This window comes from Crassostrea angulata, chromosome 2 (assembly GCF_025612915.1).
Source record: "Crassostrea angulata isolate pt1a10 chromosome 2, ASM2561291v2, whole genome shotgun sequence".
NCBI lineage: Eukaryota > Metazoa > Mollusca > Bivalvia > Ostreida > Ostreidae > Magallana > Magallana angulata.
Genome location: NC_069112.1, coordinates 19,319,896 through 19,334,287, shown reverse-complemented (window position 1 = coordinate 19,334,287; position 14,392 = coordinate 19,319,896). Strand labels below are relative to the sequence as shown.

Below are 14,392 nucleotides of genomic sequence, written 5' to 3'. Positions count from 1 at the left end.
TTTGAACTGAAACGTTTGTTTTAAGTTACTATGTTTTAAAAAGGACTGGGTTTTGTCATGACAGTCGCTCCAAAGATTGAACGTCTCGTCCTGAAAAGACCAACAGCTTAACTCCATGAACAACCATGATTAACGAAACTCAATGAAATTCAAAATAAGTTAGAATCATGACATTGATTTTGATTATGAAATAGTAGATGCCAAGTCGATACAATATCTCTAACCACATAGGGACATGTGTTCATATTTAGTCTTCGGGATTTCAATTAAAGGTTTTTCTGATCACGAGACATTTTTTTTTGCTTCTCTTCCTCTCTTTAACATCTTGACAGTAAATATATATCCATAACATCCATTTTAATTAAATATGTAAAATACAGAAGTCTTATACTTTACGGCTTGCGTCTTTTCTTTCATACCGTGAGCAAAGTAACACATTTACGGCAGTGCACCTATGCCTTTGGTATTTAAGGATATCAAATGTTCTGCACAATTTTTAAATGTGATTCAATTATAACTTTTTAACGACTTCGGCGTGAAATAGTATAGACGGAAGATTTTGCTTTTAATTAGAGAAACCACGTAAAGGTTCCAATTGTGAAAAAAGAATGTTTTCTCTGATAACACAAAGTATTGAAAACATTACAACAACAACAACCCCCCCCCCTCCACCCCTAGCCCACGTCCAAGCACTCCTCCCCCCCCCCCCCCCCATGAAATTCGCTCTCCATTCAAGTAATGAAAACAGAGGTACAATAATGAACCATATAAAAACAAAAGCAAAACAAAGACTTATTTTGCCAAAACATATTCAGTACTTTAAATAACAGATGATCAACGTTTACGTCACAACCAATTTCCTCCTTCTATTATAAATTAGATTTTTAATAGGCGGAAGAGAATGCAAGATAACTTTTCCAACTGGGGACAGTCCATTTTTTTCCCTTTTCATTTTCTACATTTAATATAAAATATATTCCATCTTTCATAACTGTTAATACAAGCTTGAATCCAATAACAGGTTTTAGCAGCCGTAGGGGTTTTCTTTAATTCTCGAGCAATTTTTAAATCTTCATGCGTGACATTTTTGACATCGTAAATCTCTTTTGGTAGATATGTGTGACGTTGAAAATTCTCTTTTTTTATCATGCATATTAATGAGTCGCTAATTGTCGCGCGAGGCTTGCCGACTTCATTATTTCGACTCTTAGGAGGTGGCTGTTACGAGGTTTTTCGCTCCCGAAGTTCACGTTTATTGTTTTCAGTTTTGTGAGATAGTTTCGTGAAGTCGGACTCGAAAATTTTTGAAAGTGTGAACAGACCATTGAAACAGAAAATGGGTGACGTCACAACATAGCTATCAAACTTTCTGTTCTAAGGAAGAAATATATATCTTACTTTCGATAATTATGATTTTACCGTAAATATCATATATATACAGACTATATATATTTTTCTTTATTGCTGGATATACCGTTAGAATTTGTTTTCCATATAGAGAAGAAACGTTTGTTAACAGGAATAGTTTTTAAGGAGACTTGATATACAATTTTTTTCGAGATGATTCGATTGGTGATACTCATATTTGGAATTTGTTTCGCTACCCGAGTACATTCGGCACACCTCGTGAGTCCGGTCCCTCGGAACACCATCTGGACTTATTCGTCTCAACTGGATACAAAGGGAGAAGTTCTTGATTGTGGAGGAGTTGAAGTAAGTTTTGGATTTGTGGATGAGAGAGAGAGAGAGAGAGAGAGAGAGAGAGAGAGAGAGAGAGAGAGAGAGAGAGAGAGAGAGAGAGAGAGAGATGTTAGTATCAACATTTAAAACTATTCTCCTTTTGCTTTAAATTACAATTACTTATGCTAATAGTATTTAAACAAATAGATCCATTGTAACAACATTTGTCTATTGTCTCCATTGTTACCTAGTGTTCCGATTTCTAATGTTCAACAGTTTGTTAAAATACGGAAATTGAAATTCAAATTATTAAAATTTTACGGCATTTGAGGAGAGGATAGAAACTTAGAAACTGATTGATTTCAATGATTTATGAAACTTCCCCTAATTTGACACAGGTTTGAATTCATTCTGTCTAGAAATCTTTATGAATTATTGATAATGACACCTCCCTTATTAAAAAATTGACGAAAAATAGATTCGTAATAAACGCAACGCTGCTTTGTGACTAATTAGTTAATTAGAAAAAAATCAAAAATATGCATTTTTAAATGAAAATTAGAAACAATCTGTCAATCATATCAAAAAAGATGAATAAATTATCGACTTCTTATCTTTAAAAGGGGAAATTGAGATCATGTTTAACTAAGGACTTCGGAATATTCTAACTTTTGGATTTGTTTAATTAACCGCTTAGTGACGGCATGACCTTTTAATGCATTCCTCACTATGTTCATTGAATTATTAATCAATTAAATTCGGAAATTATTAATATTTACATTGCATTTTCTTGTATGTATTGAATGGCAAAGTAAAACAGTGTGCGAGCTTTGTTTTCATTTCATTGAGTTTTAGACACGTCTTAGAACTGTTTAATACGTTCGCGTGTTGATTCATAAAATAAATGGGTTAATGAGTAATTAACTCTGATAAGACACGTCCACGTCATAAACAGACCTGTAAGTTAACGGATGTCAATTTATTATGTCGGGGTCACGTCGCGGTAAAGACTAAAGATAAATATTAAAATTAATAATGTTTTTCTATACATTATCAAATAAATCAAGACTTGTTTAGAACTGTGGGTTTGGGAATATTTCGACAGAAAGTGAAAAATGGGGTTTATAGCAAATAACTAAGCCATTTTTAACCAGATTAAGTTGTCAAATACCTACAATCAGATAAAGACTTAAAAAAATTGAAAAAAAACCCCAACAGGTCTGACTTAATCACTGTTAATAACTGAATAGGTTGTAATTTTTTTTATAAACAAGTAAGATCAATTTAAGATTGTTTGACCTTTTTAAATTTTTTAAACGCAACACTGGAATGACCTTTTGTTCTGAAAAAATGGAGTCTGATTTTTGTTAAGGAGGATGGGTAGTCAACAGATTAACCATCAGATCTACCGTAAAGTTTGACATTTGATATTTTTTGACCACCGACCAATCTAAAAAAAAAAGAAAAATAGTCAAACGATTAAGCTTACAAAAATCAAACAATTTACTATATCTTACTATCCAGTCATATTAAGAGGGCTCAATGGTCATGGCCAATTTAAGGGTTAAATTTACCTCCTTTAGATGAAGAGCTCTACTGAACGAAATTAAAAAAAAATTCAAATTTTAAAACCGAAGTAATTGTTAAAAAAATTAAGGCAGATCAGATGGTTAATTTATGGCAGATCAGATGGTTAATTTAAGGCAGATCAGATGGTTAATTTATGGCAGATCAGATGGTTAATTTAAGGCAGATCAGATGGTTAATTTAAGGCAGATCAGATGGTTAATTTGTTGACCATCAAACCCCCTTAAAGCACCAGAAACGACAGTGATTGCAGGTGTACCATGGGATCGTGACATGGTTTACAGGAAATAGACCAACCAAGAGAGACATATTCTTGCATAATGTATTCACTGTCAAGAGAATTTTTATCACCATCTTCAGGTGAACGATGAATCGCACACGCCCATCTCTTAAACAACGGTTGAACGTAAAAACGCAGTCTTGAATTATGTCAGAGAATATCACATGTACAATATGAATACCGTCATATGTGGGTTTTGGGTTTGTTCAATCATTAAATTGTACACAGAATGGCATTTTTGTGCTTGAAATATTGAGACTACCGTCATCTTTACACAACCATTTATACGACCCGATTCATGTTATTGCATATAGAAACAGTATAATGATCAATGTCGTTTAAATACCAAACATGGTAAAAAAGGAGATATCTAAAAAAATATATAAGCATCTTAGATACATAACTTGATTTAGAACAAAACCAGTTCCAATATTACGGAGTCTTTGCACTAAAGAATTTGGTGTTATTTTTATTTATGATTTATAATGGTATTTTATTTTTAGCTACATATTGTACTACTTTAACAGTTAGATACCATTTTATGTAATTTTGTTGTTCAATTCACATGTGGATATAATCTAAGAGACTAAGTGACATATATGTTATGTATTTCATATATATTTTTATGTATAATAAGAATAACATTTAAGAACAAAAACCTTCATTAATCTAAATAAAAATCCGTCTCTGTAGACAGACCTGCATGAAATGCTTAATTGTTTTCAGACATTTTTCAGTCTCTCTCTCGCTGCGCCGTAAGTGTCAACTTCGTGCAATAGGAGACGCGATCTGTATTCATAATGTGTATTCATAATGTGTGTGTAAAAAATATTAAAAATGAAATCCCCGCTGACAGACACCTGATTGATTTCATCTTAATTATAGTCTGTGACATTTGTTACCTGTAACACATCACTTTCATCTGTTATCTGTTTAGATCAAACGGGGAGAAAACAAAACAGGTCTTTGTTTTCTTGCTGAATTCCATTACTTATATATTGTCTATTAATGAATAAGTTAGGAACGTCTCTCTCTCTCTCTCTCTCTCTCTCTCTCTCTCTCTCTCTCTCTCTCTCTCTCCTAAATAAAATGACTGCAGTCTACAGTATGTATTTCATACTACGTACTTATCTGAATTATCCCAACAAAGTCAACATTATTTGATTGTTGTATGTGGAAGTAATAAATACAATTATGTATCGCAATGTTTGATGATATCGTTTTGTCATTTTCTCATTTTAGAGACAGTGGAATATCAATGGTGGAAAATGCGGCGTATGTGGAGATCCGTGGGACGGGCCTCGTTTTCACGAATTTGGCGGGAAATACGCTCAAGGGATCGTCGGGGGCATGTACAAAACCGGTAGCACTGTACAAGTAACAATTGAAAACCCTGAAAAAGTCGGTGGATACATAGAATTCCGGCTGTGTGACGTCACGACAAAAGGACGAGATCTCCAGCAGAGTTGTTTCGATAAACACGTCCTCTTGTTTAGCGACAACAGAGAGAAGAGGCAGCGAGTGAAATCTCACGAGACTTTTGTTGATGCTTACGTCGAACTTCCCGTTGGACTTACCTGCAAACAGTGTGTCTTGCAGTGGTCTTTCGTCCAAGGTAAAAACAAAATATATGCATTATGTTGTACATCAAACAACTTTGACGTGCACAGACATTAAAATGACACCATTACATTAAAATCAAATAACTTTGTTCTAAATTGAATACATAACATAACGTACACATGTAAAAAATAAAAACAATATATCTATTCATTGTAGGTATGTTTTAATTCAATTGTGAAATACTTGACAAATGGCACGACATGCATGCATTCATTACAATCCTTAAGTGGCAATATATGCAAATAAAGTAACCTTTTATTAGATTTAATTTGAAGTTCTAGTCAACATCGTGCTATTCTAAAGAATTAAACTGCACAAAAAAGCTTAAACGAAACATTTAAATTGTTTTTAACCTATTCCTTGTCAGTTATATAACTCTAATTAAGACATGGGTTGTGACAAGAATTCTTATTAAATGCTAGCCTAATTCAAAAGAATATAATAATATGGTTATCTGTTTGTTTCTACAGGCCTCAGTTTTCTATATCTCTCCTATTACTGTAACTTAAAAAAAGATACCATTAGATAAAAAATAGGATACTTATATTACAAAAAATGATAATAATAAACTTTTTGATTTTCATAATTTATAACCAAAAAAAATATCAAAATTTCTAATCATTATTGCTTTTTAGATTTACATCTTATGTTTGTTCAATAGCTGTCTCGTGCATTTATATCTTGTTAAAAGCCCACATTTTGTCATTTTCTTAATTTTACTCTTTGTATCAATATTCATAAATTTATAGTACAAAATGTGGCTTCCCGTATGATTTGGTACAATAACACAAACCTATAGCTATAGAATTAAAAAAGAAAATATTTAAATCTCTCACCATTGAAAAGAAATTGGATGGGTTAGTCATTACTAATGTCAGTCAAAATAAGCATTCTAATGATGATTGTCGACTATGATATACTGTAAATTGAAAGTTAATGAACTAGACGTTTTAAATGTCAAAATGAACATCAATTGTTCTCATTCAACAGCATACCGAAGTCGTTTAAAACGATTATGTCAACAAAATGATGTAAAAATGATATACATCATTGCTAATTTTGTACAACTGTTAATATCTGTCATGTCACTCAAAACTATTCGTAGATGAGCCAAAAAAATATATATATAAACTTGTTTGCATTTGTTGGAAGTTTCAATGATGTAACTTTCTTATATACGATCTTACTCTGATTTCAGCAATATTTGTAAGTAATTAAGACCCATATTCAACTTTTTACAAAATCTATAGTTGATCACATGTCCACGGTGGATCATCACATGTCGTGTTACTATATATAGAACAGATGAATATTTCCGTCCACTGATACACCGTTTGTCCTGCGACATTCGTAGTGACAGCTTTATGAAAGTCTCTCGTCTTTTTCCTCTTGCATAATGAGTTTTAAAAAAATAAATTAAAAATCGTGCTTTTTATAATGAGTCTTTTAGTGCACAGTGTTGGCATAGCCCGACCACGATCTAGATATGTCCCTTTTTTACTGCACGTTTTGCAAACTGTGACAAAAATGTCAGAACACCTTCTTCCTTACATTATATATGAAGGGTAAATGACGGTTCTTTAAAGACAAACTAATCAATGTTCCATATCTAGTAACGAATTGATAAATGAAAAAAAATATTATTCTCAGTAAATACAAACATTGATGTTTACGATGGTCTACGCCTAAACATTCTCATAACACCGTAAATCAGTATTATTTGACATAATTACTCCTCGTAAATGTATAATAGAAGACGTTTGAAGATAATTGTTAACGTTCAAGTTGAATGTATGGTACATGTACCTTACTCTAGGATTTTCATTCACAACTTTTCTTTGCGTTTTTTAATGTTCAATACTGAATAAGATTTTGTATACTCTATTATTTTGCAGATAACACCAAATGCCCAAAATGCATGGAAAGACGAACGATTCGAAACTGTGCTGATATTCAGATCACCGACCGCATAATGAGACGTAAACGACAGGTCCAGGGGTGGCAAAACCAACGCCAGGATCACACCAACCTAGGAAAGAGAGTGGAATGGCTAGGTGTCCAAGCGAAGAAGACCATCGACAACCACAATGCTGCTAAAAAGCCTCTGGTGATGAAAGATGCTGAAATTTACAGAACAGAGCTGAGAAAGGTGGAGTCCATTGCTCCTAAACCAAGTCCTCCTGGAATTCCAAATAACAATCGTCAGCAGTATTATCAGTTACAACACCAGAGGGCGTTGCATCGACAGAATGGACAGTTTGGACAACAGCAAAATGCAAGTCCGACTAGGTATGCTCAGCACAACAGTGAAATCATGGGTCAAAAGAGACATCGGCCAAGCAACCAGAATTTCAAGCTCACCCAAGACGCAAGGCCCAAACAACCAAAGAAGAACCAGGTAGAGCCCTCTCCGGCGTTCGTGAACCCTGACAGCAATCCCAAACCCACACCAACACAAGCAAATCAAAGACCAACATCTCAATCGCAGCACCCAGGTCCAAAACAGGGCGATCAGTTCACGCATCCCCATCGTAAACAACACAAGCCGGCGAGTATGAATCAACACAACGTACAACCTACCAATCAACCGATGAATCAGTATCAACATGGAAAACATCCAAATCAACCAGTCTATAAACCTAACGCTGGGCATCAACAACAATATCAGAGTCAGTTCCAACAAAGAAGACGTCAACATCAACAACAGCAACAGAATCAGTGGTATCCACGTAAACAACACCATCGTCAACAGGCTGGTTTTACCAACAATAATAACAAAAATGGATGGAATTGGAATCAAAACAACAACTACCAACGCATGCCCCGTCAGCGAGGTTCGTTGTCACAAACGCAAAACCAGCCATCGAAACCATCTGTATCCATGGATGGTGTCGGAGGCGCGTTTAGTTCACAGTTTGACAAACCTTCTGGAGGACTTTCAAGCATGCCTTCTGAAAATCCTAGCAAAACCCAGTTTAATGATATGGTTGCAAAGACCCATTCTGGGGGATTTTTAGCTTCTCAAGAGAGCTTGTTACCAAGGTCTTCCAATCCAAATCAACAGTATCATCACAACAGAAGGCCCCCGACTCCACCTTCTTCCGGTTTATACCCATCCAATGATGTGGTTCCGTCCGTGTCGTCGGGAAATTCCCCGCTTAGCAACTTCAAGGGAGACACGCCAATTTCTATAGACCGACCTGCAATGGAAATGAACCCAGATACAAAACAGATAAGAAATTTTGTTCAGCCTGCAGGGTTTAAAGAAATACCACGTTTTGATTTCGTTCATGCTCCGGAAGTTCAAAGAGAGAGAATCAAGCCTAAAATTATACAGAATCAATCGACCACTCCTTCGCCTAGTAATCCCCAGAGGGTTGCAAATACTGGTGTGAAACAACCACAAACAGTCAATGGAAATATGGGAAATCAACCATGGCAAAACAACGGCTGGCAGGGCTTTCAGCCAAACCCACAGCCAACTCCAGTGCAGCAACCACGATCCCCCCAGTCTCCTTCTTTAAATTTACAGTCTAACACAAGATCACAGCCCAAACAACCACCAAGTTCATCACCAACTGATGTACCAGTAAAGGTTCAACCAAATCCCCAATGGTTAGATTCAACATTTAAACAACAAGGAACCAAGAGCAACGTTCAGCGTATCTCAAGTCAACATGGCTGGATGAGCAACAATGCACCAACTCCAACAAAGACATCAGTAAATGGCCAAAACCAAAAACAGAGTCAACGGACAAACACCAGAACCCAGCCTCAAGGAAACAACCCGCAACAGACGCAATGGCAAAGTAATAGACAAAACACTGGGTCTAATACGCAACCCCTTAAAAACCGGCAACAACAACAACAACAACAACAGATTTGGAATGGGCAACAGCAACCGCAGGGAAGCAGACAAGCTCAGATGAGACAAATAGGCGAAGGTCAACTTCCATCTCCAACAGCTTCACAGCAACCACCTCAAAATCAACAACGCTATCAGAATTCACAACAAATTCAGAATCAGCAACAGAATAAACAACAACAACAACTACAACAACAACAACAACAACAAAAAGAGCTCTGGAAAGAACACTATTTACAAGCGCAGAGTATGAGACAAGGAAATCCTTCCCCGTCAGTTGTGCCATATTCACAAAATCAACAAAACAATCCATCGTACAGGATCAGACCAAACAAAAAGCCATTCACACTAAACGCTGATCCACAAGCTATGCGATGGAACCCGAAAGTTGCAAGACAGTTTTTTGGTGGACTAACGGTTTATGATCCAAAACCCAGTTCATCTTCAGGATTCCAGAAACCAAAAGCCTCGCCACCAAGTTCCCGTATGTTTCCCCCATCTACAGCTGCTCCTGTTACAACCACTCCTGCACCGGTGCAGCGTGTTAATAGATGGAATGCTCCGCCGGCACCGGCCTCCCCAGTTGGGCCCCCACAAAATCAGCATTCCATGATATCAAATGTTCCATCTCAAACGAATATAAACACTTCTCCAAACTTTGCACAAAGACAACAGTTCCCAAATCAACAACAACAATACCCAAATCAACAACAATTTCCAAATCAACAACAACAGCAACGACAACAGTTCCAAAATCAACAACAACAACAACTACAATCCATACCATCTCAGAACGCACAGCAGAGCCCACAAAACACACAACAAGTTAGGAATCAGAAACAACCACCAAGTCAGCAGGCACAAAATGTTGCAATTCAAACAACTACCACTATTTCAACCCCAATACAGAACAAAGGATCAAAAGTGTTGGCAGATACAAATTTACATGGAACCAAAATTAAAGGAATCAATTCTCCTTTATTTGTTCTACAATCCAAAGCTGACGTCAACAAACACTTAGATAAAACAGAAGCTCCCCCCGTCACGAAAGCTACTGATAAAATGTTAAACATCGGTGAATATAACACGGGCTTTAAAGGTAATAAGAACCCATTGTATGTAGTAGGTTCACCACTTATGGTTTCCTCTAAAAAGTCTGAACCTTCCAAACAAATTGAAATAGTACCAAAGCAGTCCAGCATGGTACCAAATCAGCCAAACAGTAACAATGTTATGCTAAACTCACAACAGAACTCCATGTCGCAACACGTTGTACAATCAAGTCAGCAACAAATGCCCTCAACTCCTGCCCCACAAGCCTCAGAAAAAACCAGTGCGCCTCGTTCTTTTAATCCTTTCCTTGGATCACCCCGACCGTTGCCAAATCGACAAAGACCAACTGGACCACTCGGTTCTCAGAAAGGCTTTCCCAACCAGGCAAACAAGTTTGGCTCTCTTTTCATTCAAGGAGCAGTTGTCACAACTTCTACACCGGCACCTACCACAAATAATCCCTTCACAACCCAAGGATATAGAATGGGAAGTTTAGCAGCCATCGGAATGGGAACTCAGAATTTGCAGGGAGCAGTAATTGCTGCCGCTAAAGCAACAACCCCATCTCCGCCGGTTATCAATGCCAGACAGGAGACCTTTTCTGCACATGGAAGGGGAATGTTCAGACCGACATTTACTCGCAAATTACCTCAGCGATATCCACAAAGGTACCCCCCACGGAATGTCAACAACCAGAGACCTATCTATCCAAGAGTAATGCAAAATACACCTCCCACAGCATTAGCTCAAAATCAGATGCCACAGGTTAAAACTGTACAACAGACCAGGAATGCTGCAAATGAACAGAAACAAATCAAACCACAAACGGGCTTGTCCCAACAGCAAAGTGTTGCATCAGAAAATGTACAACCTAATAGAAGAGGCCCACCAGAGAAAATGACTACTTTAGATGCTATTATATGGGATAGAGCAGTTCCAACTACTACTGAATCTCCCATCACACAAGCCCCATATGATCCTAGCAAATATAACAGATTTAGCAACCAGAACCAAAACCAAAAACAAAATAGGTTTCCACAATATCCAAACGTTCGCAGACCAACACAGAACAGATTCGGAAACCGCCAACAACAGTCAAACCAGTATCCACAAAAACCCTCCCTGTCAAACCCAATGTCATCAGGTACTCAATTAAGCAACTGGAAGGGACCTTCTAAACAATATCAAGGTGCTACAAGAGGACAGCAATCCGAGCCTCATCACCAGTGGAATAAACAGCCAAACAACCCTAATATGTTTTCTGTACAAAACGGACAATCTCAAATCCCAGAGAACAAACCAAGACCGGTATTAATAGAGAGTCCAAACACACCTGCTCCCACAACTGGTTCCAGACTTAACCAATTTATAGTGAGTGGACCCAAACCTCTACAAAGAGCCCAACAGCAAAGTCAAAGGTCGAGCAATCCTCAGCCAGCTCCAATTCCTATACCCGTTAATAGGAATCCACAACAAATCAAAGGACAGTATCCTCAAAAGACCGTCCAGAAACCTGGAGTATATAATCCTAAGACAGACACATTTGGTGCTTTCTTGATGGGTGGCGCTGATCATAAAACTGGGGTTGCTGCCGAAAATCAGATTGAAAAACATGGACCCAATTTGCAGACTCCTGTCAGAAAGGAGTATGTTGAGCCAAGTAACACTGTAAGTCAATTGAAACAACCGAATGCCATTTATCCAAGTCATATGCGGTACCCGTCTAATGATGGAGGATTCAGTGTCTTGTCCGGTGGACTTTCGCCATCCAAAATACACCCTATGGCTGTAAGCAGAGCTAAGGAACGGCTTCAGCCCTCAGAAAGCCCAAAGTTATCCGACCTTGGTAATGTTTTTGGCCGAGAACAGCGAGCTCATCGCTTAGGAAGCTATCAAAACGCTCTTCAGCCAGCTGAATCGATGCCGTCCGCCGGGAACAGTCAGGTTCTCTGGGCAGTACGAACGACACCGGCTGAATCCAAAATAATTTACCAAGAAGCCTTGCAGAACCAAGCTATCGCCGATAAAGGTAAGCCCGTTCCCGGGTTCTATCGAAGAGACACTGTTGTAGAGAAGCAGCCTCAGTCGGTTGTCCCGAGCATTGAGACTCCGAGACAACAATCTCTGTCGAATGGACCTCTGCCTATGGAACTTGAAAAATCGCGAAATAGTGTTAGGAACCAAAATCCGTACCCTCAACCTATACCGAAGCCTAATAACCAACCAGAGCCTGGTCAACAACAACAGCGCCCGGTCCCCAAGACCATAGAAGCACCAGTAAAAATGGCGGTGATTGACCCGCCTGTTAAAAAACAGCAAATCCTGAAGGAGGCTCCTCAACAGCAGCTTCTAGAAAAACAACCAGCTGAAGTCCAGCAGTCAACGACAACAGTTAAGCCAGACATGGGTGTCCAGAGCAACCCGCGTTTATACCGGGCACCAGAATATCACCAGCGATTCAGATTCAGAAGCACTGGTTTCGGAATACCACAAGTTAGACCCGCCTCTAGCAAGGGCCCGAGTAATGGAGCTGTCCAGTACGCCAAATCACCGTGATCATTCCCAGTCGAATTATGTTACTAGAATTGTGACAATCTTGTAGTAGCGATGACGTTATCGTTGATTTGACAGTTTAATTATTTTCGATTTTTTTCTTATCATCATATCATAAACTAGACAATGTTGTGCAAAATACGAGATTACAAAACTGAGAAAAAATACGTGTCTTTTTTCTTGTTTAGCTCTGGCAGCATGGTTTAATTGGTCGAGTGTTCAAAATGCATTGTTTTTTTAAATCGATGAAAATTCACGAGTCGTGAGGACTGTTTTCAAGTCGCTTGACCAACACTTTGGGACGCTGTTCTATTGTTTCGTCAGGAAACCATGACGTACTGCAAGGAGTGACGTATAAATGCCTTGTTAAAGCTTGTGTTGTTGGAATGTATGTAAATATTTATTGATTTCTTATAAAACAACAAAATGATATGCTGTTTGTTTATTTATGTTTAAGCATATTTTTTGTTCCAATTAATACGTTTTTCCCTTGTTTATAAAAACAGAGTTAAAGCATGTTTTAAAAAATTAATTCAACAGAGCATATTAATCGTTTAAATACAGTTGGTTTTCTTGTTTATGTTAACAAGTTTAAACAATTTTTAAATCTGATTCCAGAAGAAGATTGGAATTTTGCGTACCTGAATGGTCCTTTCAGAGCTGAAATGCGTATTTAAAACTGCATAATGAATTTTATAAAACACACGGGCTTCAGACAGTGACTGGTATATAAATGTTGACAAGATGACATTAGGAATATTTAGCAGCAGTTTAGAAGCTACAAACTGTCAGATAGAAATAGATACTCTCACTGATTCAAGATGTAAATTAGCAGAGACATGAAATAAAAAATCGCATCACTGTTAAGATGTCTGCGTTTTTAATTAATAATTCCACTTCAACATGGGAATAAATTAAAAGGAAAAAATGTTAAAATGTTGAATGTTAAAAGGTAAAACATTACAATTGAAATTGGAACTGTTGCACCAAGGAGTAAAATTCATTCTTTTACATTTTAAGTTACAATTTGATTTGCTGTGCTGTGGTTTCATAATGAGAGAGAGAGAGAGAGAGAGAGAGAGAGAGAGAGAGAGAGATTTTAAGAAGTAAAATACACGTTCTTATAGCAATATATTTTTGTTTAATGCATCAATGAATCACGACATTGTATGAATTAGCATAGTAAAGCCATAAAATTTTTTTATTAAACAAAGCAACTGTAAACTCAAAATGATAAATTGGTTTAACCTTCAATATGGTTCGCAAATAAGTAAAGTAATGCTATGAAAATGATAACAGATTTTTACATTCAATATGGTTCGCAAATACCTGTATATATATGATAATATGCTCCATTTTTTGCTTCAGTTTATTTTTTCCAAGACAAATATTTTACTGTTGATCAATCGAGACTTGCCTGAAAACAACGCCATTTGCTTTTCGGTTTTGAAAATGACTATTTCATTCTGAAGACAGGCAAACAAAACCATTAAAAACATATACATTTTTTAAAACAGAATTGAAATATAGTATTCTTAGCTAAAATAGAAGATGGTAGATTATATCATTTTTAATCAGATTACATTGAAAAGAAAAGAAAAAAAATATGAAATTTTATATTTACATATATGTATAATATATGTACAATATATGATGCTTTACTTGTTATATACATATGCTTAATTTGTTCAACAAATATGAGCTGCAATTTTCATGTTTAAATTTTTTTACGAAAATGTTATTGTCTACTA

At 36.8% G+C, this 14,392-nt stretch overlaps 1 protein-coding gene across 1 annotated transcript; it reads left to right on the top strand.

Annotated features, from left to right (window-relative positions):
- The first annotated feature begins 1,222 nt into the window (after positions 1-1,222).
- LOC128173252 (methylcytosine dioxygenase TET-like) lies at positions 1,223-13,524 on the top strand. Its single transcript, XM_052838967.1, has 3 exons — positions 1,223-1,713; positions 4,790-5,162; positions 7,066-13,524. Exons 1-3 carry the CDS (start codon positions 1,561-1,563, stop codon positions 12,642-12,644), a joined length of 6,105 nt encoding a protein of 2,034 aa, XP_052694927.1. The 5' UTR covers positions 1,223-1,560; the 3' UTR covers positions 12,645-13,524.
- Positions 13,525-14,392: the final 868 nt, after the last annotated feature.